This window comes from Lissotriton vulgaris, chromosome 4_1, assembly GCF_964263255.1.
Source record: "Lissotriton vulgaris chromosome 4_1, aLisVul1.2, whole genome shotgun sequence".
In the NCBI taxonomy this organism is placed as follows: domain Eukaryota; kingdom Metazoa; phylum Chordata; class Amphibia; order Caudata; family Salamandridae; genus Lissotriton; species Lissotriton vulgaris.
In genome coordinates this window covers 889,686,249-889,713,465 of record NC_141691.1, presented here as the reverse complement: position 1 = coordinate 889,713,465, position 27,217 = coordinate 889,686,249, and the positions used below count along the sequence as shown (strand labels likewise).

Genomic DNA, 27,217 nt, shown 5'->3' with positions numbered 1-27,217 from the left:
TTCATAGTCTTTTTCACAATTATTGAAACTTGATTGCAAACATATTTCATTCATATATGCACATTTTTAGGTATAGTAGTACTTTTTGAAGTTTTAATATTTGTTTTAACTTTCTTCTATAGCAGGTTTTGACATAGAGTATGCTTATGTGATATTCTCAAGCTCCCAATAGACATTTTGGTTTACCTAACACTACATCCCAGTTTTGGCACCATTCCGTCTGGTTTCAGTCACTGGACATTTTGAAGACAACAGTTCGGAAACACCCACAAAGTTTATGACTCAGTGCGGGTTTCCTTTGTTTAGACTGGCTTTCTCTGACTTGCCCACTACTGCACATTCCCAGTATGGCATAGATTATAAATGCATAAACATCTGCGTACCTTGCATAGCTTCAACTCACAAGTGGCATAGGTGCATGCAAATCTATTTGTATTTGTAATCCTCCAGTCCTTGAATCAGGAAAAGGTTTTGAAGGAAGGGTGCACAATGTGCATTACACACAAATACACCTGTGTGAGCCGGACACATGCTCGGAAGGAAAACCAGGTTTTAGAAATCTCCAATGAGATGGGCTTATCTTCTTCTGTATTACTTTGCATTTTGATCTAAATATTATAGGTAGAATCTGTGAACAGGAAAAACTAGGTGTTCTTGTCGGGCCAAGACTTCGAAACGCACTCAAAGTAGGAAGTGTAGATTAATGGTTAAAAGGCTGCCTTACAATATACATATATAGGTTGGAATGCTACTGGTGACAGTTGTAGCTATGTCTCAATTTCAGTAATTTCAAGAATTGAACACTTTTAACAATGGGATTTCCGCTCTTCTAAATAGACACCAAATGAAACAGTATGTATGTATGTATATATGTGGTGTTTCTATAGCACAATCCCAAAATACACCACAGCAGTGTAAAGGATCAAAGACAAGAAGAAAGTCAGTGAGTGACAGAATAACACGGAGATGTCACTGGGGTGTGGACAGTTAATACACTGTGATGTAGTTTTCTTTAAAGAAGTACTTCTTCAACTCTTTCTAAATTGATCAGCGTTGAGGTTGTCTTGACAGATACGAGAATGATGTCACAGATCCTGGGTGCATAGACGATAAAGGCCAACTGTGTTGGATTTTTTTTGTGTTTGTGTTTTTTAAACTCTTTAGCACCATCGCTGCTTGACATATTTTTCTTCTGTGCTGAGGACCAATATAAATGGGTGTGGTCATGACGAGCTCAGCTCGTCATGAGCACACGAGCACCGTGCCTCATGATGAGCTGAGCTCGTCATGAGTACGGAAGGGGTTAGTCTGATGGAGGCCTGGCTGCAGGTGAGTCAAGAACCATCAGAGATAAGGAGCTTTTCTGCAAAATAACTAGATCACACTATCTACTGGAAGGTCAGCTAGGCATGCAAACTGCCTGAAATAATGGCAAAAATACTGGTTAGACTACAACTCAGCAACAATTAAATAACTTAGCATGAATGTGCTGTAACGAAAGGCAGAGCAAATGGGTGTTAGTGCCTGTACCATAACAGAAATTGTTGACTATAATTGCTCTGGTAGACATGAACAATTGAAGACAACTATTATCCAACTATCAGCCATCCTGACAAACATTCTGATAATCTACTGACAGCACCAAGAGGTAAGTAATTTGTAGTGGTCAAGTGTTCAAGTTGATGTAACATTAGTCACCATCTGGAGCAATGCTGTATCCTAAACACAAGCGACCAAAGGGAGGGCAACAGCGGGCAGATGCAATATCATACATCCGCCGCAATTCTTTTCATTTACTGGGAAAGCCCTCGTTGTGTACGCTAGCAGGAGCCCTTTCTTAACTTTTCTGAGACCAAGCAACGCATCTTTCAATGTTTGCGGCCCTGTGCATCCCCTATTTTAAGGTTTCACATCTTGTGTGACAATTCTCTGTTACTACATCTGAGGATCATCCGAGCCACCCACACGATGTGAGCAAATGTACCAATCCCCCAATACTACTGCCACATCAAGTCATAAGATATAAGATATATAATATCTATAGAGACAGGGCAAACCTGAGAGGTACGTAGAACCTCTGTAATTTAGTACTACAAACACAAAAGTGGTTCCCATCAGTCTCAGTAGGGAATTCTTTTCGAGGGAATAAAAAAGTTTTTTTCACACATAAATGTGAAAGACACCCTTCCAAAACAAGCAGTTACAGTAAGGAATAATACTCTTTGCATTAAATAACAAAAGTTGAATGAAGAGCAAAACAGAGAAGTGTTCAGTGCAAAGCCATCTTCGAGACCCCAATGGAAGATTCATATTCAAGTGACCATTGGCTATCAGGGTCCGCAAAATATATTTCATTTGAATAAAACACATACAAGCATTTAACTTTATATTTCAAATGAAATGATTTAGAATTATTTCACCAACATAAACAAAAACAAAGCTCACCATCTTCATCAGTCTGCACAATTAGTTCTTGGCTTTCCTTCCGCCCTTCGGGGTTCATGAGAATCAGCTTTACGCTCACATTGGTGTATGGGGACAGATTTGTGATGGTGTGCTGGGGATGGGAGCTCTCAGTGTCCCAGCTCACTTCTTCTCTCACTTGCTCCTGGCCACCAACCTGGTAGCGGTAGTGGATGGTAAGGTTGTAGCGATGGCAGCGGGTGACGTTGTAACCGAAGGGCTCCCAGCGGATGGTAAGCTGCCTTGATTTCATTTCTACAACCTCCATTTTTCGTGGACCATGCATTGGATCTGCCAAAACAAATGTTTCAGTGTGGTGTTAAAAATGGGTCACTCAAAATCAGTGGCATAAAAGACGCATGGAGAGACGTATATATCTTAGGAGACATTTTGTGCCCAGCATCAAACGTTCACTCAGATTTAATAAAAACATTTTAAGGCAGGTGATACATCACTAACTTAGCCTAATAACGGAAAAGACAATGTAGTTTTATCTCTTTTGTATTCACAGATAAAAATATTGATTTACACATTGAAAATTCTAGATTCCACTGAAAAGTTTGCCTAAATAGCACATTTTTCGATTTTGCCAAAAAACTTGCATAGATATGGGACTCCTTTATACATTACATTATGAGAAGTTTGCAAAATAACTGATTACTATTTCAACTGTGTAATATCAATTTTATAAAAACTAATTTCTGTCTTCTGGTACGGTGAGACTTCTTTGTCCATCTCTTCATTTTGAAGTATTTTAGTAACACCAAAGTGGAGGGTAGGCATGCCACAAAAGACCCCAGCAACTTCATTTACTACAAAGGACAAGACATATTTGTACTCCTAAAAGAAAGGCGTTTGATTGTGTTTCTTAATTTCTAATTTTATTTTCAATATGCTGTGTGCTGTATGAGCGATTATAAAAAAAACTAATGAAAAAAATGAAGCTCAAAACGTTTTTTTAAATTGTGTGACAGTCCGGAAAATCAAATATGTGAAGTGCTAAAAACTTCCTTAAAGAATGGGAAAAAAGCGAAAGTTACGGAGGTCTGTAAGCAAGTACATAAGTTTAGGTGTCTGTAAACTTCAGCATACTGGTGACAACTTCTGAGCAGTCACTAAGAGAAAACAAATGAGGATGAGAACAGACAAGGGCATAAGGAGGAAAAAGTAGAGGAGGGGAGAATAATAGAAGGCGAGCGCCAGCATTCAATAGAATATAATTACTCTATAAGCAATCCGAACAATGAATTCTACGCACTTTAAAAAAATGCGAACAGCTGTTCTCTTTTTAATCATTTTCTTAAAGACAGATTTGATTGGCATTATCAAAAGGAGGGAGAAAGATCCCGCGACCTTCACCGTTATTAGTTTCCGCCAATGTGTCTACAACTGATCTGACCTGAACAGAAGAGAGAAACGTGGGCTGAAAGTGGGCACTGAACAAATTCTACATCACATAAGTAATATTGTGACTGCAAAGCTCTGTACCCAGCTGGCAGACATAGACGGAGATGGAACAGGTTGTTCCCGCCTCCTCCTTCCAGTTGCATATGCATCAATAGAATCTGAAAGGGCCTTCACTCCACCTTCTTGATGAGTGGGAAGGCATAAAGGCGAGTAAGTGGTTTTAAGCTCTATTTGAAATAACAAAACACCTGCACGGAGCTTCAAGTGTCTGACAGCTCAGAAAAAGTGCCACTCGCGCAGTTCTTTCAGTCATAGGCAGCCCACTCTTGTGAGCTATGAAGAGACTGAAAGATGCAGGCTTATCCCAACAGTGGGATTACAATCTGCATAGGCTTAAATCAAAAAGCATCCCTGGAAAAGGTCCTTAATACTAAATAATTTCAAGTGCACAGTAGTGCAAGGTGTTCTCTTTCCAAACAACACTGGTCCAGTATCCAGTGCCCATCACCAAACATCCAAGTACCTCTGAAAGCAAGGCCCCAAAGTGCAAGTGAGAAGGCTATTGATAAGACCTTGCAAGTTCCATCAATGGAGGTCCTACAACTCACTCAAGTACTCAGTCTGACAGCCCTCCACAAGACGGGTGTGGTGAGGAGAGGAGACACCACAATAACACTATAAGCATAGGACACAGATTTAGAGGAGCGCATCAGCCTGTGGGCAGATGATCAGGACAATCATAGAGATCTGGATGGAGACTAGCGGCCTTAAAACGCTACAGAGAAAGTGACTAGTGAAAGCGTCAAGAGAAAAAGCTTGTCTTTCTCTGGAAAAAATTCCTAATTACGCTCAAGGATGCTCAAAAATAGGAAGCTTGATCCTGATAGGTGGGAGTGACCTGTTAAAAAGATTCAAGGCTCATGAGTCACTTCTTAGCAGGTAGTCTGATTGGCAGTTGTGTTCCAGACAGGAAAAATAGACTAACCAGGGACTACTCTGGCCCAGGCACATATAGAAACTTAGTTCATAAAATGTACTGCCCACAAACTATTGGCTCGGATTGTGGACTTTCAGGAAAGAGAGCTGCAATTGCTCTCCATTTCAAATCCAATGTAGGTGTCCTAAATGCCAGCAGGAGCAGGCTTCAGTATACTCCTAATGGCATTTCTAACCCCTTTATGAATTCGCCCCACAATATTCCCACGCTGAGCCAACAACAGAGGGGTGTGTTAAATAAAAACAACTGTAATATTTCAGGACATGGTGATTTGGACTTTTTTTTTTAATGTTATCGACAGTATTTACATTCTAGAATCATTCTACCATCATTACCACAAGGCAGCAAGCCTTTACAGCAATTTTGTTTAATTGAAGCAGAGTGTTTGACGACAACCAACGCAATGACGTGCACACCCTTCACTGATTACTTCTCCGCTCTTAGACCATGAATACTCGAAGTACTAATTTCAACAAAACAGTATAAATCCTCAATGCATTTCAAGATTAATGCTCGTAGATATCTTCCTGATACTGGAGTAGGAACCGCTCTGACACACGGCCTAAGACCTACAATATTCCAACCAAATATGTTTAATCTGCTGGATTATGATGCCTGTCTTCCACTCCCGGGGCTCTGGCCAGTGGCGTAAGGCAAAATGAAGAGTCTAGCAGCAGCATGTGGTGAGATCCCCTACACCCCACTAATATTCATAGGCATTAGAATGAAGTAGAGAAGCCAGAAGGGTGGAGCTGCAGGGGTCTGTGCTGCACCCTGGGATGCAGCAAAAAGTAGAACTAAAAGAACTGAGCAATTAAGACGCCTGCTTCGATTTCAGTTCTATTAAAAAAAAACACAAATCGTACATTAATGTAAACCATGAGAGCTTCCAGTGGTTACTGGCACGCAAATATGAGGTATGTCATTACATCTCCCCATACTGCTTCAGGGTTCTTTCTATAAATGTAGCTTGTTGTTACAAAGGGGCAATTTAGGCAAAAATTCAAATTAAATGTGTTGTGTCTTCCTTGATTTGCAGGCTAATGGAGTTTGAAACATCCTATGTGTTTTGCTTCTCAGTCACGGCTGAGTGGTCGGCGAGCTGATCTGTAGTCAAGCAAGGATGCTTCTACTGAAGGCTGGGCTACCGGTCATGCTTCATCCATTAGCCTACACTGTCCACCATGTGCCAATCATCATCAAATCTGTCCTTCTGGTATCGACTGGTCTTCAAGTGCATCGGAGGGCCACTAAGTTGTTGGATAGGGACGTGCACTGTCTCCAATATCCGGTTATGTGCTGAACACATCCTCAAAGCCTGAAAAGCTATGTACCTTCGTGGGATACAGAATTGGGAGCTAGACCCCCTTTTTATTTTTAAGCCAAAAGCACATCTGATTGTATTACATTTACCATAGAGTAATATTTGCTGATGAGTGAACTCTTTCATGATTGTTTAGATGTTGGCTGACAATGGAGTAAAGTCTGTAAACTGTAATAAAACCGCAGTACCAACACTGAGTAGTGGGTCATCTGGAGGATGTAGATCAAGCTCCCCAGATCCAAGGAACTAGCCTTGCCTTTCCTGCAGCCGTGCAATCAGTATACTCCTTTTACTATTACAAACTCAAACCTATCCCCATTGTGCAGCAGGGATGCCGACAGCTATGCATTCGGTCTCTTGCATCTCTGATGTTATGTTTCATGAGCCCAAGGTAATGGGTGCTCCATGTCTATCCCTTTCTGCCCCTCCTCGTTTTTCTTATCCTTTAATTCATTTGTGGTCTCCTCTCTCTGCATTCAGTTATTCTCTAATATTCCAGGCACACCTCCTCTTCCTCAGAGAGTACACACTCCATTAAAACTTTCATAAGACCCCGTCAAATGATGATGCGCTTCCTCTCTCCACTGCTCCCTACATCATTTTCCATGGATCTCATTTGTTTTAGTCTTTGTTTAACCAAACTATAGAATTGCCTCAAACAGCGAAGGAATACAAGTGCAGAAGCCCTGTGGGCAAGGTTTGCTTCTGCGTCAAGGAGGAGCATCTCCCTCCGAGCCCAGTAATCGGGTGCTTTACAGTGCCTTTTTGTCTATGGTCAAATGAATCCTGCACAGATAAAGTGGGATTATAATTTTTTTTAATTACAAGGTCTTTATTAGCTTTGCCTAAACGAGGCACTACAAGAGAAGAGAAGCAAATAAATCCCCAGATGATGCCAGGTTGAGTTGTAAGCCAGACTGAAGAATGCTAAAAAGTGGTGTAATAGTACTCTTGTCTAGCGAGTTAAATCCTGGTTTCGATAAACACACAATCCAACAAAATAAATCTGAGTCCTTAGAAGAGAGGACTCGGTCCGCCATGTAAATCACCTGGTAGGTACGAATTCCAATCCAGATGATGATCAATCTTGATTGGAAGGCCAGTATCCTGGCTCGATACAGGTTCACTGAGGAACTCTGGCAACTGATGCTTTCGGACATGATGTTTGTCAGGCTGAAAACCAATTTTCTTTCATTCATTTCTGAAGAAAGGAAGGGAATATGTCAGCTGCAAGTTCAGTTTACAATTAAATGGTTAAATCATGCTTCCCCGTCAATTCTAAACCTTGGTTTGAGCCATGATTTGAAAGGCATTCCGTGCAGGGCATTTTATTTACTTATTTTTTTTCCCTTTTCTATCTTTTACAGCATGAACCTAGCCCACAGGAATTAGAGCGCTTTACAACAGAACCAGACTATGTTACACATTTGATCCCCTTTTCAGGCACTGGGATATTCAATGATTTCCCCAAAATCACATTATGTTGCACATATTCCAAAGTCGGCAGCTCTAGCCAAAAAGCCACTTCTCCACCTTGGATGAACAAAAGGTTGCTACCTGATCTAGTTTCACAGTTTCTGTAACCTGTGGTGTCTTTAAAACAATAACTTTGGGACTGGGGTCCTGTTCTGTCAGGTTTGTTTAGCCAAAATCTTTCCACAGTTTAGTTTTTAAATTAAAGTTTAGTTTTTAAATTTATAGTGCGCAACAGCTACCTAAAAAGGGTTTCCCAGTGCAAAAGGCAGGTCAGGGCTTAGAGGACAGAAAGAAGGAAATGTATCTGTCGAATAGCCAAGTTTTTAAAGACTTGCGAAACTGAGTATAGTTCATCTCGTTGCAGAGTGCTGAGGGTAAAGTGTTCCAGAGAGAAGGGCCAAGGGAAGAGAACGACCTGCCGCCCATGCGGGCTAATTTAAACTTGTGAACGACAGTGCACAGGTTGTGTTCACTATACTTAGAAATAGCGGTTTATTCAAAAAGTGTGAGTCGCCACACACTCCTCTTAAGATAAACACAATTCCAAATAACAGCTCCCGAGATGTGAGATTCTCTCCAGCCAGTGCAGTCTTAACAGCAATATAGCCCCCCGGGGCAAAGCAGTGCACTGGGCCCTGCCTACAAAACCACTCACAGGAATAAAAATGTTTAACACAAATTTTGTGTTAAATTCTATTCTACATGGGGTACCTATGCTCGTGAGTGCCCCAGGAAACTCCCAGTCTGCCCATGCGCTAAGATGGCTCTGGCTCCAGCAGTCCCACTGAACTGACTGCAATATCTGATTGCACAAGGCTGTGGTGGTAGTCAGTATTGCTATGTAAAACAAATTGAAGAGTGGCATGAACCAGTTCAGTGTTGGGTGTTGAGGGTATGCAATTTACTAATTTTTTTTAATCTTTGTTTAAGCCAATTTGACTATTCCATTTCACTGCAGATGCCTCAAACAGTGTAAGCAACACTGAATGCTTCTGTGCATTTTAACATGACAAAAAGATTCCACACAGTAGCATAATCACCCGGGCAGTCTTTTGTCAGCCATCTTGGACAGTTAGATAATATTCCACCACACATTTCATGATCTGCACGGGAGAGCGGACCCTGGCATCTCGCTGCTATTTGTCTTGGCTTCAAGACTTCTCATCCCGGCTTTGTAGATAAAACAATAACGAATTAAGCGAATGTGAAACAGGCTGCATACCCATGAACAGTAGATGATCACAAATTGTTAAATATTCTCCCAGCCCCTGCTTGCAAAGTTCCTCGTGGGAAATCACAGCGCTTAGCCTGCTTTTCATGCTCCATGAGCGCTCTGAATAAAAACAGCAGGTTCTCCCCTAAGTACAGGACTATTATAGAAGGGCCCATTGGCATGAATTATGAGCCCAGGCAGGACAATCTGGGCCCAGTGGCTCATGAAGATTTCTCAGCGGAGCGTCATGTCTGTCATGCCTACAGCCCAGTCAGGTAGTTCCTATTAATTCCCCTGTTGGTGCCTAGAGCATTATTCATGCGGTTCCGCTCTTATTCTGTCTCTCGCCTCCAGCTTAGGCGGGATATCAAATCGTCGAGCCGGATAGTCACAGTTGCGACCTCAGGCATAAGCCCAGCCAATTCTAGCCCCCGGAACCTAAGATTCACATTTAAACGCCAATTCAATCTTTTCTTCTTCTTACAGAACTGACTGATGTAATCAATTCCAAAGCAAGCTCTATTCCAAATCTAATCTTACCCCCCTAGAACTGCAGTAGACTTTAGCTGCTATGACAACCGCTGTGCTCCTTCAGAAACTCAATTTTAGGGCCCCGGATGGTTGTGTGTCATTTCAGCAGCATGTGATAGATCATCAAAAGCCAACCTAGTGCAAGGAATGGAGACTGCAGGTCTGAGTTTCATCAAATATTGCAGCAAAGCACTCCAATTTCAGTAAGAAGGGAGGAAGGGTGGTTTCAGTGTGCCCTTCTTCCCATTCAGCTCGTTGGCTCTGACAACAGTGCAGGGAAATAAAATCTTAAAATGGCACCATTTTACCGCGAGTAGACCAAAGTAAAGACTCCCCCGCTCGCCCTGTCAAAATAAAAACGAGAAATCAAACAGACCTAGAAGAGGTCTCAAAGAATTTATATGTTTTTGCAAATGCAATAAAACAAAATTATGGCACGCTGACCTACCTTTGGTAACAGCTGGAAAGCATTCTTTGAGGGTAACGCCAAGCTATTACTTGAAAATATGGTCTCTTTCATACACTGATGATACACACAGGTGAATAGGAGGGGCAGCACAGACCACCAACGCGGAGTTTGAGTGAAAAATACTGCTTTATTGAAACCACTGTACATAACATATTATAGATCCTCGAACTTTCCTCCTCCAAAACGAAACCTCACTATACAAATGAGTTACCTACGTTAAACTAACTCCCACCCCTAAAATGCCCCCTCCCCGCCACAAACTTAAACCTGCAAGGTTCTACCTTCTACTGGTCTAGACGTCCTCACTTGAGGAGTCAAACCTCCATGCAGTTCGAATTAAGCTATTAACGTCTAACTAAGTTAATTTGTTTATGAACCTTAAATTACCTGCTTCGTCAAGGCATGTGCTTGCATACCCGTTCCCTTTCAGCCTGGATTGCAGCTATCAACAACAATCAAATTGGCTAATGCATGCAAATTTCTCGGCCAACTGCAACCCAGAAAAAGGCTCTTCCCTGACCTTTTCTATCCCCGCAAGGGTTCTGTAACCTCTAACGCATGTGGAACACAGTATTCACAACTTCTCATACCTGTAACAAGTCTAGCTCCTTGCCAATAAATGAAAGCTGCACTCCAACACACTGAAAAACATCCCCAGCATCATACCTCGCATCCGCATGCTCAATTCTACGAATATTTCAATCTTTACCAAATGACCTCATCTCTCTCTTAATTTGTCTCCTAGTCCTATCCATTGCTGCTGGTTTGGAGGCCCCTCAGCAAACTTAACTCAAAGCAAACTCACCTCGGTATAACCTCCATCCACATAATGTGGCAACCTGACCACTGCTTTTGCATTTCCGACAAATTATCTTTCATCACTTGCAAGAGGGCTACCCCCTTTTGTAACACCAGTCATTTTTTCCTAAATGTATCAACATTATGTCCAGGCGATTGCCCCCCATTTTCATCCTATTCAAGCAAGGGACAGATCCCTCCATCTCGTCCCTGCTTGGCCATGACATCACACGTTTAGTATGGAGGGGTCGAATCCCAAGTTGGCGCAATGTCTGCTTTGGCACGCCTGCCTTTCCGCCCACTTTACCAAGGAATGTCCTAATATCCATGACTCGCCAAGTACCTCTGGGCCCTGAACCGAAATTGGGAAAAACATAAAAAAAACAATTGGAATAATAAGTGTGGTCTAACAAACCCCCCTCCTCCACATATTGCTGGTAGCAGTAAGAAGTTCATCTGCCCACAGTCACGATGTTCAATTCACTCCAACCCACCTGTCACCATTCCTATGCCAAATGAATGTGTCCCGTACCCCTCGAATCCTACATGTGTCAGTCCATTGCATAACAAAACCAGTAACCGAAAAGCTGTCACTGGCTAGCTGTCAATATGCCTGAAAACATTACCTACCTCAGCAGGAGACATCAGCCGGAGTGAGGGAGCCAACTGTAACGGGCAAAAAACACATATAGGGTACCTGCACAGTAGAATCAATTTACCCGGCACCCTCTGATCTGTCTTTGACCTGTATTGTCATACCTGCAGATCCGCCTCACACAGTCGCATTTCCTCCCGTAGCCCTCCTCGACTCCTTCTACCCCCCCAGAACCTCAGAAACTCTAAATGCCCCAAAACAACCAAGCCTTTAGAGTTGAAAACAAATCCTGTTCTTCTTCACTTGTATATACCACATGTAAACTCTTATGCACCCCACAGGGTATTCCCCAAGTCAGCAGTCTTCACTTCGGCCCAGACTGACCAGCCTCTCTAGCCCACCCTTCCAGAATCCATTTTCTAAGCTCCCCATCCATTCGGGTATCACTCCAGAGGAGCTGACCCATGAACGCAATGCCCACTAGTTTACTTGCAATGGTAACACCTGACTGTCGTTTATCGGTCAATGACAGCAAGAACTGAACCACATCTTCTACCCAAACCCAGATGTCCCTTCTCCACTGCGCTCACTATTCAAAATTCAACCCAAGCATGGCTATAAGCCTGTCCTGTCGACACAGCCAGTGATACTACCTCCGGCTGTAGCATCCTCTGTCACCTACTGTCCACAACTCCTGCCCCTATCTAGGTCTGCCTCCGTGGCCAGACCATGGAATTGCTCCCACTGTGAAATTAGACAAAGCATTGGCAATGTCATTGTCCACTCGTGGTTCCCGTCGCGCTCTAAACAAAATGTCAAACTGAAGACACTTCAACACAAAAAATACCATAAGAATTTCAAAACGTGCGTGTCCCTTGCTGATTGCCTGTTCATCACCTGTACCACAACCATGTTGTCGATAATAAAAAAAGAACCTACTTATGTGCCAACTGCTCTCCCTATATGGACAAGGCTAAAACTAGTGGAACAAATTCAAGGAAGGATATACTTCGTCCCCCATTCTTTCCTTCTGTTGGCCACTCCTCTGCACACCACTGTCCCTGTCAACAGAGTCTGAAACCTATGCCCCTACTGAGTCGGAAAAGACCTGTGCGTCCCAACTCAAGGTCAGCCATAACCACTAACCGCACTCCATTGAAAGAGTCCAAAAAGAAGCGCCACATCCTCAAATCCTCTTTCGTGTCTGCTTACAACCTAATATGTTGGTGCAGTAATGGCAAACCTGAGAGTGATAACCCTTGCCTCCTACAAAATGGAGGGTTTCCCCTGGATCTTCAGTAGACTGATCCTGCAGGAGGTTAATCTCTAGAAAGAGAGAGACCCTGATGTTTGCTACCCCAGGTGCTTCGCAAGTGTCCATCCAGGAGGTCATGGGGCCTGAAGAGTACAGTCAGGGAGGGCACCTAGCCTTGGGGGAGAGGTGGCACGAACAGAGACATGTCTTGAGGGAGCATAGTACAAATCAAGCGTTCCAAGACATTGTGAGTTTTAGAGCCCAGAAGGCCTGAAATACATGCTCCCAATGCTAGAACTAGCCTCTGCAAGTAAAGCAAAACAAACATTAGCTCGTCCAAATAGACCACGTGGGACCTGAGAAAACAGCAGGAGAAGTATGGTCCCCCGAGGGAACGAGTACGAGCAGATGTAAATTCTGTCCATCTCCGGGTTCTCCAACTATCTCTGAAGTGGTCCAAGAGCGACAGGGTCCGTGCAAGCAATTGGGTCTGGGAATGGGAATTGCATCAAACTTGTGCCACAGTTATGACCCTGGAGACCCCCAGTTCCCAGGGACCGACACAATGCTAACAGCACCATGTGAGTGCTGCTGGATGATTGTTAAAATCATCCATGGGGCTCACATCGCCTCCCAAGACCAAAACCCAACTGAGCACCGCTACATTCATCAAGAATTCTGCTCCCAGGAGCCAGAGTGACCGCAGCTACAAATGATTCTTTGCTTGCCCCCAGTGCCCATGAAGGGTGTGGGCACATCAGCTTGTGGGGAGGGAGCTGAGCAGGCCTACTCCTATACAGTTGCTAGTCAGTTAAGCAGAGCACGGTTAGCCATCTAGGACAGCAGGGGCTCCCTCACGGTCTCCAATGACGGATCAACCTAACACACAGCCTAAAGGCAAGCGCACATCCCAGAAGGCTTTGGGGACGCCTAATCTGAATAGAGAGGATATGGTGTCCAGAAGAGAAGGGGCACTGCAGCACTATTTTGTAAGTATTAGAGGGCCGCCTAGAACAATGGTGAGCGCCCCTTAAATGAAAGTGTCCCCTCTCCATTCTTTAGGGGAACAGACCATAGGTCTCCCCAGTCATAATACACATGACCTGTGAAAGTTGTTCAGCATTACCTCAAGCACTGTTAGAGCCTGTGATGATTTGGTCTGCATGTTCTGGAGTGCGGGACCCCTGTTAGTGGGTTGTTGTGTTATACTTGCAGCATATTAAAAGTACAAGAAAGACTGATGTACAAAACCCATTGAATGCTTTGACAATGACTAAGTTAACATTGTATTATTACATGCCATAATAAGTGACATTAAAATGCTATGAAAAGTGTTATTGACAATCACAAGGTTAACAGTGAGTCATTACATACTTCAATGAATGTCATTGTAAGACTGTACCATCCATAGTAGTTTAATGGTGGTGGATTGGTCTAATATGACAGGGCGATACCCTAGCAAAACCAATAGACCTCCCTATTGATAACTACACCTCTTTGTATTGTGCCTAGTCTATGAAGGAAGTATGGTGGTTATTGGGTTCGGGGCTCACCGAGGGTACAAACTGTTGAGACGGTATCCCCAAAAGTATTTCCATGTGTGTCACAGTGTCTACGTAATAAAGTACTTTTACTTTTCATATGAAAAGGCATAGGTTGAACAAAGGGTGTTGGTTGCATGCCTGTTGGGGGTACTAGCTCAGACCACTTCCCCAGAGTAGGCCACTGTCTACTCTGCCTCTCTACACTGAGAGAGCCAAGCGCTACAACAGATAACTTGCTTTCCAGTAGACCTAAGGTTGCCATCTTATTTATCTTAAAGGATGCATGTCCTTCATCACTAGTACACCACTTTATTACAATCAGCATAAATCACACAGTAATCTAATAATCCATCCTGAACATCACAATTATTTTGTCAAACTACAATTCAGTGTGTATTGTCACTTGTACAGAGCTCTGTCTAGCTTAAAGAAAATGCTGTTGCCCTGTAAACTTTTACTTACATGCTCCATATAAATTTTTTCCATGTCCTAAGTAACTTGTGATGTATGCTGTGACAAAAGACAAAAGGGTTGGAACTGATCTTTCTGAGCATTCAAATCTTCAGAAAAAGGACACATACATGCGGATTTTCTCTGGTGCAAAAAATCTATAAGAATTTAAGTAGAGACCTACCAAACACATGATTTATTCAAATCTGACAGTACACTGATGAAACTCCAAGAGCTCTACAATCTCCAAGAGCCCAACTTGTGTTTTGATTTCCAACTAGAATTTGTAAGTTGTAAGGACTTTGCGAAGCTCTTAATTTAAAATGAACTCTCCACATGCACCTTAATTCCCAAATGGCTAACTGAAAAAAAGACTGTTGAAAATTTGCTGTTTCTGCAGTCACCCAAAATATTTAGCCTTTATGCTGAATCCTATTTTTGCTGGCTATTAAACTCTATGCACTTCACCGCAGCTAATCAGAGATAAAGCGTTGATTCTGATCTATTCAAAATAGTACAACTAGTATACGCATAACTGGCATATTTAACTTACCTGTAAGTCTCTAGTATAACCTCTTCTGTGCAACAGACGGCCCCCGGCCGTCTGGCGTCACGGTGGGCGTGTGTGTTGGACGGCCCCGGCCGTCCGATTTGCGCACACGTAGAATTCACCCACACAGCGGGGAAATGTTCGCCGCAGGGAAGCGGTTAAGGTACCAAGGTGTACGTAGGGCATGTAGGTGAAATGTCACAAGCGGGCTGCAGCACCCACTGTGCCACCCACTACAGTGACATTGTAAACATGACTGTAAACCTACCATCATTAGCCTGGCTGTGCTCAGCGCTTGGACGCCCGTGGGCAGCAACCGCGCTTAAATCTATTTACAATTACAATTACTGTGCAGGTTTTAACTGCAAATTTGACCTGTCAAAATACTCAGTTTTGACAAGAGTGAGCCTTCCTTTTAAATATGTATATGTCACCCCTTAGTATGCCTTACTGGCCATTAATGCATGGTGTGTATGGTATTTAAAAAGTAGAACATGTAAAATTTAATGTCCAACATATCCTTACAGTGAAAATGCCCGTAGAGCTTTTTTCACTGCAGCGGGGTTGGTTATTCCACATGAAAACACTTGGAAGCATTAATATATACTAATCCTGTATCACAGGACTTGGACTAGCTAGAAAAATAATCAAACATCTTTTTAAATATTTGTTACAAATGCAATTTAATGGTGTAGGTGGATTAGCTCTAAATATTGTGCAAAGATAACTTTCAGAAAGTGCCCTTTGCTCTACCAAACGTTTCGAAGGCCTTTCAATGCCTTCCAACTGTCACCTGCTGCCTCCCTCTGTGGTGAACCAGGACCAAACAAACGGCTGAACTGAATGAGCAGAATTGACCCACCTGAACCTGATAGAATATGGCTGGGAGAATCCTCTTTGAAATCAAAGTGTCAGTTCCTACTTGAATATCACATACTGTGTGAAGGTCTGATAGGGGTTGGGACTCAGATCAAAGAGGCCTTTCCTGTCAGAGGCAAATATGAGCTGACACTTAGGCATGGCCCTTCTTTGGCCCTCCAGCCAGTCTGGGCTCAATCATAGTGGGACTGTCTACAACATTACAGTGTCAAAACCTGTTTGACAGATCTGCTGGGGCTACATATACCATGTGGGAGCACTTCAAAGAAGGGAAAGAGAAACCAAAACGCTATGCATCCACTGTCTGGTTGCTGAAAGCTCAGCTTTGATTTTACCAGACTAATGTGTCGGAATCTGTTGAGGTACAAGGACTGCCTGAAACTGGATTTTAGCATCAGATGTAGGACGGCACCAGGATTACTATATTACGCTCCCCATACACAAACATCTAGCCTTCAGAGTCCAAAATTAGTGCAACGAAGACTTCGAACGTCTGCAAATTGCCCTGAGTGGGCACAGTTAGCCATGGGAGTGTTTACCCCATTGGTTAGAGCATCCACAGGGGACATTCCCACCCACTGCCTTGTGCCAAGCATAAATGTAGCACCTTCAAGCACCCACTTCACAACACCCCTAGACATGAGGAAGATCATAAGAGGACTGAACCTACTGTCTGCAACCAGAATTGGATTTTTGTCATTTGGTGGTGTTTGGTTTGATAACCTTTACTCTATTTTTGTAATTCGTTTGGGGATTTTAATTATTTTGCATTTCAACTTTGTTACTGTGTTAGTACTGAATAAATACTTTAGACATTGCCACTAAGTTACACTCTGTGCCATAGCTGCATGGCGTTCTTCTCAGGTTAATTTTGTGACTTTGTGGGTTTACCCTAACAAGGAATATGGTTGTTAACTGATACCTGCCCCCTCAACTACACCAGTGACTTACAAAGACAATGATTTTAGAATCACAAAGTTAATATCAACACTGACAAAAAGGCAAAAACAGCCATTTGTTTAAGCTAACCAGCAGAAGCATGGTGCAAGCAGGCTCCAAGAGTAAGCACTATTTTTACTGCAAACTCCTCCACCAATAAACACGATTCTCTCTTTGTCAGTTCTTCCAGTTTCTAAAGCCTTCACCTGCAACCATGATTTAATCTTCCAAGTTGCAATTTCTCTCTGTGATTGTCGCTCAGCATTCACAATAAACTGGGAGTGATGAATCTGCTGCAGCTGTGCGGCTACCTTAAGGTACTGAGAACTGGCTGGTAGTTTGTGTTTCACCGGCATCTCTAGAATCTCCTCCACGCAGCTGGAAGGCATGGCTTTGAGTGTCGCTGACATCCAGTTGATGCTCTAGAATAGAGGGCAGCTTTGAACAGCTACACCTGGATGTGGAATAACGAGCACAGTGGACTTTACTGTGTCCTAATTGTAATTTCTTTAAATGTACACCCAATTGCACTCATTGTGCTGGTGAAAGCCGATGAGAATAGGCATGATGAAGATGCGGAAGAACTTCAAAGCGGTATCCGTAATCAAACTTGTTTATCTCAAGTCTCATCTCCCTACTGGTCTACGTCTCAGCCCGGAAGCCTTTGAAGAATAAAGAAACATACCTACTTCTCGTCATGATGTTTTTGAAAGACTACCAAAACTCTGCACACACTACCAGAGAGATGTATGAGTCTACGAGGCAGTAGGCAGACTACATGTAGTGGACCTTCTTGGAGATTTGAAGTGTAAAATTTAAAGGATTAATGATGTTATTAGTTGTTAGGTACATGAGACCTACCTACCCCCTCTCACCAGTAAGCTGGTTTAACGGCTTATGGTCAAGTGGAATTATTCGGGTATTCGGCAACTCTTTACAAAGAGGCAGCAACATCGATCAAGGACCTTCTTCAGCACCAAGGATCTGGAGACAGCATCTGATTCTTTGTATTCCGCATGCACACTGGAATGGTCCCAAAGGGGAAACCGGTCTACAGCTCTCCTGAGAATGAAGGGACGTTCGCGAGAGCAACTTGAGCTCCGGCTAAAGAGTCAAGAAATGTGCTGTGAGCAAAAACAGCAATTTATAGACACAAAAGAGTTTCTTCCTAAGAGTAATATTGCCACCTATTTGAAGGATTTATTTTACTTTAAGCAACATTTTCAGCTATATGAGCTGATTTTTTCATCTCTGTATAACCTAGCTTAACAAGAATTTTGACCAGACAATATTATTTATAGATGAAACAACGCCATTTACATTTAATACAATCCATTTTGAGTATATGTCTAATAATGATTTCGGAGATGACTCGCGGTTCTCCAAACCCCACAGAGGAAGACCATTTGTCAGATCTCAGGCATCGATTGCATTATTTTTTAGTGCTGTAAGGGGTTAATCTGCCTTTCTGTGGAAATGAAAGAATGGCAGGTAATGCAACTGTGGCCAGAGCACAAACAACTCAATGGCCGTGGGGCCTGGTGTTGGAGTAGAAGATCTGTGCGGTTCTGAGCCAGAGAAGTTATTGATTGGGGTACACCTGGTACGATTCCTTTGCAGAATGTGGTCCACATGAAACACTGTTTGTGGTGAGGGCAAGGTACGAGGGGGTTGAGGTTGCGAGAGGGTGGCAGGGAAAAAGTCCAGGAACCACTTGAACTGGAGGCGGGGTTGTGGGCAGGGACAGCATTAACTTCATGAGCAGCAATTACGAGTCTCAGAATGCTTAAAAAGAGAGAATGTAACTCTTTATATACGTGTTGTTCTAATCATACATAAATAATCACTTGTACTTCAGGCATGTGAGATTTCAATTGTACTGTATATTGTATTCTGTTGGCAGTAATTAACAATAAATCAATTGATGATTATCTACCTACCGATTTAGAAGCTAGTCAAGCATGCACTCCATGATGTAAATCAAACCAGACTACCCAATTCAAAATGTGTCTGGACATTTTTTCTAACATCTGAGCATGGTCAATCTAAGAAAAAAAATGTTTGTTAATACCCAATATTATTTCTTTTTATAGCTGCTCACCTTGTTTTTAGAAGCTCTTTCATTTTGAGAGCTTTTTAATTTAATTTTATTATTTCTAAGTCTTTATTTTGATGGGTTCCGGAATGATTTGTTATCTAAACTAATACATAAACCAGCATCAATGATGTATAGTTCTGTCAACTGCATGGACAGACCATGTACTCCAAGTTTAACTAGAATAAATCTAGACTCAATATTTTATTTTGTGTTAAATGGATTCTGGAGTATTTCCATGCTGCCGGCATGTTTTTTTGGTGCTACCAAGACAAGAAGAGTCCATCACAGACTGAGGAGGAGGGTGAAGAAGGTAAGGACGCCCTGAGAAACAGACATCTCCAAGTGTTGGCAGACTGCCTATAGGTCCATAATGTTCTGAATGGGAATCACCATGATTTCCATCCAGAGACAGCTAATGCTGAGAAGACTCTTTCTTGTACGTGCTCTTCTTGAGTAGAAGAGAACAGTGACCACTGCTCTGATATCTACCAGTCGCACAGAATGGTGACGCAGGCGATGACAGTGCTTTTCAAGGAAATCAGAATAATTTCAATTGTAATTTGATTGCACTATAATGGGCAGTCAGTGTATCTTTTCCAGATGGGAGAGGTAGGAGGGCATCAGCTCCCCTCACGGCCACATGTGCAGCGGTGTTCTCAACCCCCTGCAGATTAATTTAATATTTAGGTTGCTGCGATTGTGGAAGCTATGGTAGCCGAGGTTATGTTATCTTTAGAGGAAGTAAATAACAAAGGAGAAACTTTCCACAGATATTTAGATGAAAAAACAGGAACTTACAGCCTGTGGCATCAAGTTGGCGAGTTAAAGGTGTTGTTCAATATATTGTCCAGGCTTCTTGAGGACGCATTAGATTGGGACACACTGCAATTTGGAGGGCCAAGACACAAAGGTGGATAGTCTAGAGAACTATCATTTCTATCTGGGTTCACTTTCAATCAGTTACATTGTATCTAAAATAAGCTGCACCAAGGAAGAAAAGGCCTTTAATTAGTTCTGGTTAATGTGGTCAACGCTTCTGTGCCGGCCAAAAAAATGACTCCGAGTTTAGAGGGGGCTGGACAAACTACGAAGAACAGAGAAAAAAAAGCGAGGGCCACAGATACATCCACCACATCTAAGTACTACTTTCCAGTGTAAGAGAGGGACGCTATTCACACAGAAATGTTTAATTCAGCCGCTGTTTGACTCTCTGAGCCATCCTGATTGCATACAACCGTTCACTGATGGGGACGCGAGAGATGTTGTGTGGTCCTTTTGCCGCCACCGTTGCATATTTGAGATCGGACAGTATACATTCAAGAAAGTAAGTACCGTTTTGTGGCTAATAAGTTCTGAAGTGGTGCCCATGTGGGCAAAGGATAATGTTGCTTCTTGAACATTCAGTGCTTAATTTGAGCCAGTGGTTTCCGATGCTCAGCACCGGCACTTAATCATCAACACCAGTGCTTTTCATGAGCGCCAGTTAAGGACATGTTAATTTATGGGTGGATTAAGTGATTTGCACAGAATCACAGGGTGTTGAGCCGACGCCAAGACTTGGACCTGGTTCCACAGCTCCAAAGACGTCAGCTCTGCCATTACGCCACATCCCCCCACCCCACCTCATTTCATGGTTAGTAATTCACGTTACTTACTCCAATGGCCTTGAACGCTGAGCAGAGAAGGGGACGAGTTGTAGCTTGTCAGTGAGTGCAGCAACTTGTACAGATATGGGCATGGAGGACGGACAGCAAGGCACAGAGGTGAAGTATACTTCACTCTGAACAACCACTGAATTGACTGCATCTGGATTACGAATAGATAAAATACGAGGTGGAATTTCAATTTTCAACCTCTTTTATTCTTTACACTGTAAGAATTTAAAGTACGTATTGTAAAACGCGTGTTTATATTCTGCTGGGCCTGGATGCCCGACTAACCCTCTGCTACAAAAAAAAAAAACGCATTCGAAATATAACCGATATAAAGCAACATTATGGTCTGAGAGACGACTGCTGAACTGACATACCTAGCTATTCCGTAATCGTTTCTTAATAACCCCTTTCACTCCCAAATCTACTTAGACATCAAGCAGAGGTAGGAAAAAAACGCTGGCGGTGGTGCTCTGCGACAACTACACATTAGCTTTACATTTCATGACAAGCTAATTCCAGAGCTGGTAAGACAGACAACCATGCGCTCCGACAATTTTCTCTTTTTTATTTGCATGAAGACGCGTGCTTCAAACTGATAAACGAAAACTGAAGGCGCGCAGACATATACCTTCATTAGTAAGCCTTCGTCAGCGACAGTTCGCTCTCAACGCAGCCCTTACCCCCTAATACGTTAGCGCTTACTGAGGCAGGGTTCCATAATTATCCCATTAAGCGCCCTGACGCCATGATTTTAAATCAAAGCGCTGATGTGTCACTCGTCCAACGGTATCAAGTTAGTTTATGTATAGCTCGCTATCGCGATAAATGGCACGATACTAAAATTGACCCAGTGGTGGGTGGGATTGCAGGGCTGGTCTAGTCAACCCAACAAACAGTAAAACAATTGGTTATTCAGGAATTTTACAAAAACATAGACCTGAAAAATAATAATACGCTAATAACCTACTCCATTTCAGTTTTTATGGGACAAACAATTATCACACACTGGCATATGCCAAATTGTTTCATGGACTCATGCTTACATGATGAAAAGATGAAAGGATACCTTTGCATAGGCCAGAGCACTAGTTCGCCACCTTAGCGGTGTGCAAGACTTGTAGATCGTCTTTTTAAAAACTATGGGGCATATTACCAAGGCAGGCGATATGAAATTATCGCCGCTTTTGCAGCCGTTTTCGGCCGCAAAGCAGCGATAATTTCATCCCCCTATTAGCAAGCTGTCGCTAACATCACTTAGCGACAGCTTTTAGGTGATAGCGAGCGGTTTGGGGCCCGCTTTGCATGTCAGCAATATTGATCGCTAATGACACGCAAAGTGGGCGTATCCAACCTGTTATCAACACAGGTGTAGCGACAAAAAAAGTGCGCTAAGCGTGAATATCGCTGAAAACTAACGCCTGCTCAGACCAGTTCTTAGCCTGTATATCCAATGGGAGGTGGATATTCAGTCTCTATCAGCGACAATGCCTGAATTCACGCATTTCGCCACTATCGCCGGATATTTTATCGCTTTGGAGATAAATGTTGCTAATAGCATGTTATCTCCGAGATAAAATTCGGCGATGCAGGGCGATAAAAAAAATGTCGCTAAGCTGATTTAGCGATAAATATCGCTAGTTATTGATAATATGCCCCTGTATATCTTTTGTATTTTAATGTAATGTAATTTGCTCTTTTAAAATCACTTGGCACTTATTAATATTGGGACACTTACCTAAGAGTGGAACAGCACCTTTTTGCGCCCGTAATCTCCCTGGTCCACCGCAGTCATTAGCGGGCTGTTTGTTGTGGAGGGAGATTCCGGCATAACTACTAGGGGTGACTCACTTCCTTCTAGGGACGCTAAGAACCACCATCTTGTAAATGGAGTGGTCTAGTTATTTTCTGCTCCCACAACAAGACTGGCAAATAAAAATGGAGAGATGGCGCGCAGGCGCCGCTGGCGCGCCTAACGCAAGCCTGTTTGCGCCCGTCCGCGCCTGACCAGGCCCAGGGGCCAGAACCCTACATCTTTTCCCCCAGTTCCTCGCAGTTACACTAGCCTCAGTTAAAACAAATGAACCCAACTCAAAATCCTCAATGCACTTAATCGACCATGCTAGAGGATTGTCTAGTCAAGTGTGTACAGTGTCAATATAAACCATCTATAAACACACCTACCCCAATTTCTGTAGGGAAGCATTCTCATTTTAATCTACTACTGCTCAATTGCAGATCTCTCCCAAAACATTTGACTGAAATCTCTCTGCTGCTAACTGAGTTTGACCGAGAGGTATTATTCCTGACGGAGACCTGGCTTACCCCTAGCTCAGATCCTGATATTGTCATAGCCTTGCCCACGAGCTACTCTATCCAAAGGGCAGATAGCAATCCTGCCCCCCTTGCCGGTCATTCTATCATTTATAAAAATGACAAGACATGCCGTCTACTTGAGAGCACAATTTCAGACTGCGAGAACATACGTTTCTCCATAGAATTCACCCCGACACTCACACTCTCAGGGATTCCTATATATTGCCCTCCCGGGGAGCCAGGTCAAATCTGCAACTCACTGCTGGAATCAGCCATTGACCTAGCCAATACAAACGCCGATTTTACCCCCTTGGCGACCTCAATCTTCACTTTGATGACTCATCCTTTACGGCCACAACTGAGCTCACCCAAGACCTTCTATCCTACCACCTACAACAGAAGATCTCTCATCCCACCCACATTAAAGTTCACCTCCTGGACCCTATTTTTTCTAGCCTGCACAAACTTGTTGGAAGTCCTCCCCTCCCCTTCCATGTTCGGACCATTTTCTAGTCCCTTTCACCTGTTCCCCTCTATCCACAATTCCACATTCTCAGATCTCACGTACCCTTAGCCGTCCCTGGTCGAAACTCCCGCTAGAGGAGTGGGCCATGGAACTTGGCAGGGCCGTACCCATACCTGACCCTAATGCAGTGACAGTGTACGATCACTTTAACTCCTGGATCGAAGACTCTCTTAACTTAGTGCTACCAAAAAAACTCATTCAGAAAAAAAATGGACTCCATAAATCAGCATGGTTCTCCCCTGAACTTCATCATCTCAAACAACAATGCAAAAAGTTGGAGAGACAGTGGAGGAAAGATTTTTCCCACAGCAAGAAACTGGAATATAGAGCCTCTCTACGCACATATAAGGCAGAAAGAAAGAAAACTCAAGCCTTATACTTTGAGGGAAAGATCTCCCTCGCAGCTAACTTCCCCAAGGGTAATTTTTAGGATTGCAAAAATAATACTAAAAGTCCCAGACCCGCCCACGATCCCCGACCTCTCGGGACGCCATTGCAATAACCTGGCACAATTCTTCTCCTCTAAAGTTCAAAATATGATTAACTTCTTTACTGGGAAATATATTGGCCTTCTTACCTCTGCTAAAAAACCTTGCACAGCTGAGGATGCCCCTCGCTTAAAGACTTTCATCCCCCTTACATTGGATTCAATCACACCCATTCTAGGTTCAGTGAAAAGTGGATCACTGCTTGACCCGGCTCCACTTAACATCTTGAAAATGGCAGCATTCTCCATCGCCCCCACCATCCTCAACATAACCAACGCCTCTCTTTCCTCTGGTCTGGTCCCCCCGAATGGAAAAAAGTGATGGTTAGAGCACTTATATAAAAACCTCATTTGGACCCCACTGACCTAACTAATTACCGGCCCATCTCGCTCCTCCCTGGAGTACGTAAAATTGCAGAAAAATATTTTAACGGCACCCTCTTTACATTTCTTGAATCCCACAATCTGCTCCACCCATCTCAAACAAGCTTCCGTCCTAGACAAGGAACCGAAACTGCTTTAATAGCGATAGTGGAGGAATAAGAAAGATTCTCGACCTAGGAGGCACATCCGCTATTATCCTCCTCGACCTTAACACGGCCTTTGACACAGTGAACCATCAAATCTTGATCCAACTTCTTAGGAACGTTGGTGTGTCAGGCCGCGCTCTTAATTGGCAGCAATCCTTCCCGGAAGGAAGGTCTTATCAAGTGTTCGAAGATGATGTCATCTCTGACCCAGTTCCCTTGCAGTGCGGAGTTCCCCAGGGCTCCTCCTTGAGCCCCACTCTTTTTAGCGATTATATGTCTCCCTTAGCGGACATAGTCACCTCCTTTGGGATTCATATTGTGCCTTACGCCGATGACACTCAACTGGTCGTAGCATTGAACCAACCTGACCAGTCGCCCACCGATCTCCACTCCTGTTTAGAGGAAGTGGCAAAGTGGATGAGCCTTTCCCATCTGAGGCTCAACGGCGACAAAACTGAGTTGATGATGTTGGGTAGTCATCTCAGTTCCAACATTAACACTCTATGGCCAGTCTGCATGGGGCCGGCCCCAGTCCCTAAACCGGAAATGAAAAGTCTTGGAATTTGGTTAGACGAAGACCTTTCCTTCAAAACTCAGGCCAGAAAGACAGTCACTTCCTGCTACACTCTGCTGAAAATGATTAGAAAAGTACTTCCTCTGCTTCCATTTCCAGCAAAACAAAAAACTGGTTCAGGCCTTGATCCTATCTAGGATTGACTTTGGCAATGCCCTCTGTCTGGGGGCACCTAATGCAGTGATTAAGAGACTCCAGATTATTCAGAACACGGCGGCAAGATTGCTTACCGGTACCAGCCATCGCTGCTCTGCAAAGCCCGCACTTCGCTCCCTGCACTGGCTCCCAGTTCAGGAAAGAGTCTACTTTAAGGCCTTATGCGTTTCCCACAAGTCCCAAGAAGGGAATGGCACCCCCATCATCAAAGCGCTGACTCGCCCGCATAAAGCCTCCAGAAACCTTCACTCAGACTCACTCCACCTAGCCTTAGTACCCAGACTCAAAAAAGCTAGAAGTGGGGGCAGGATTTTTCGTATAATGCCCCCAAGCTTTGGAACTCCCTCCCACTTCACCTCCGTAGAGAACCTAACCATCTTATTTTCCATATGCATCTGAAGACCTGGCTCTTCCCCTAATCTCGGGGTCCTTCTGTATTATTGATCAGCGCTGGGACACTCCCGGGTAGCCATGCGCTTTACAAGAACCCTTTTCATTCATTCATTCATTCATTCATTTAAGGACCTAATGTCAGTGTGCTTTTTATTTGTCCCCTATAGGTATATGTTTCAGCATGTCAGGGTCTCGGAGATGTAGCAATATATCATGTGCGAACAGAGAGATTGCATGTTTGATGCCTGAGATTTCTAAGGCACTGTCGACCTTATGTTGTCTGAAATGGTTTGCCAGTGGTTCCTTAGCAAAAGCAAACAGAGTGGTAAGGGGGAACTTTACCTGGCCCCCCTAAAATTGTTTTGCCCTTTTATGGCCTCTCTTGTGCTTTGGGGTAAACTATGATCTTGTCTACAGTGGTTTATATAGAAGTGAGTTTTAGAGAGGTACACACTGGGACACAGAACAATCTGGTAGCCGCCTACAACACACATACATTAAAACTCAGGTTTAATCACTTCAACAAACATTGCATTGTAGTGAAAGGTGGTTGGACAAATTAATGTGTTGCAAGGTGCAGTATATATATGCTTTTTCCCCGTTGCCTCCTGGTACATTCGTCAGCTGTGATGGGGGGCATAAAGGGGGGGGGGGGAACAAATGGAGCTGAAACATGGGCTTAGCTGACCCCCTCTAGATAAGACACTTAAAGTCTGGATCCCCAAAAAATGAGCATGTTGTCCACCATTGACAATCTCTGCAACAACTTAAGCTCTGTAGCGTGCTAACATTGATATTGCCCTCTAAGATCTTCATGCTCTAAAATGTTCTCGGTACATCAACCGGTACTGCTAGGATTCTTCTGCGATGGGGGATGTCAAGAGCTTTATTAAATTTCCCTAGTGGAAGCTAGCTAGAGGCTTTTCCATTTTCTGCTTTTTGCTGGTGACTGCTCATGGTTTACTGTGTTCATCAAAGCTTTATTGGCACTGCAGTTTAGTTAAGCAGCTGTTATTCCTTCAGACCTCTCCTCGCCTCATCTGTCTTCTATGTTTCCGCTGGGACCCCACCAAGATTTTCATGATGTCCTTCTTGGGGATTCTCATTAGCCTCCAGTCCAAGTGCAATTTCATTCCTGTTAGGGATTCTTTGGTCATACAACTCTGTAGCCATTGCTCTCGTACTCCTCTTTCCCTTCTTTATTCCTGAGCCCTGGAACTCCCTCTTCCCTTATTTATTCCTTAGCTCTGGCACACCCTCTTCCCTTCTTTATTCCTTAGCCCTGGCACTCCCTCTTCCCTTTTTTATTCCTTAGCCATGGCACTCCCTCTTCACTTCTTTATTCCTAAACTCTGGCACTCCCTCTTCCCTTCTTTATTCCTAAACTCTGGCACTCCCTCTCCCCTTCTTTATTCCTTAGATCTGGCACTCCCTCTCCCTTCTTTATTCCTTAGCCCTGGCACTCCCTCTCCCTTCTTTATTCCTTAGCCCTAGCACTCTCTCTTCCCTTCTTTATTCCTAAACTCTGGCACTCCCTCTTCCCTTCTTTATTCCTTAGCCATGGCACTCCCTCTTCCCTTCTTTATTCCTAAACT

The 27,217-nt window shown here is 43.4% G+C and overlaps 1 protein-coding gene across 1 annotated transcript in view; it reads right to left on the bottom strand.

The window, feature by feature from the left end:
* Positions 1-27,217, bottom strand: part of PTPRM (protein tyrosine phosphatase receptor type M) — a 1,525,420-nt gene that overhangs the window by 753,494 nt on the left and 744,709 nt on the right. Inside the window, exon 8 of the mRNA XM_086967355.1 lies at positions 2,446-2,754. Within this exon, the coding sequence (XP_086823481.1) occupies positions 2,446-2,754 (309 nt within the window). The remainder of the gene's footprint in view (positions 1-2,445; positions 2,755-27,217) is intronic.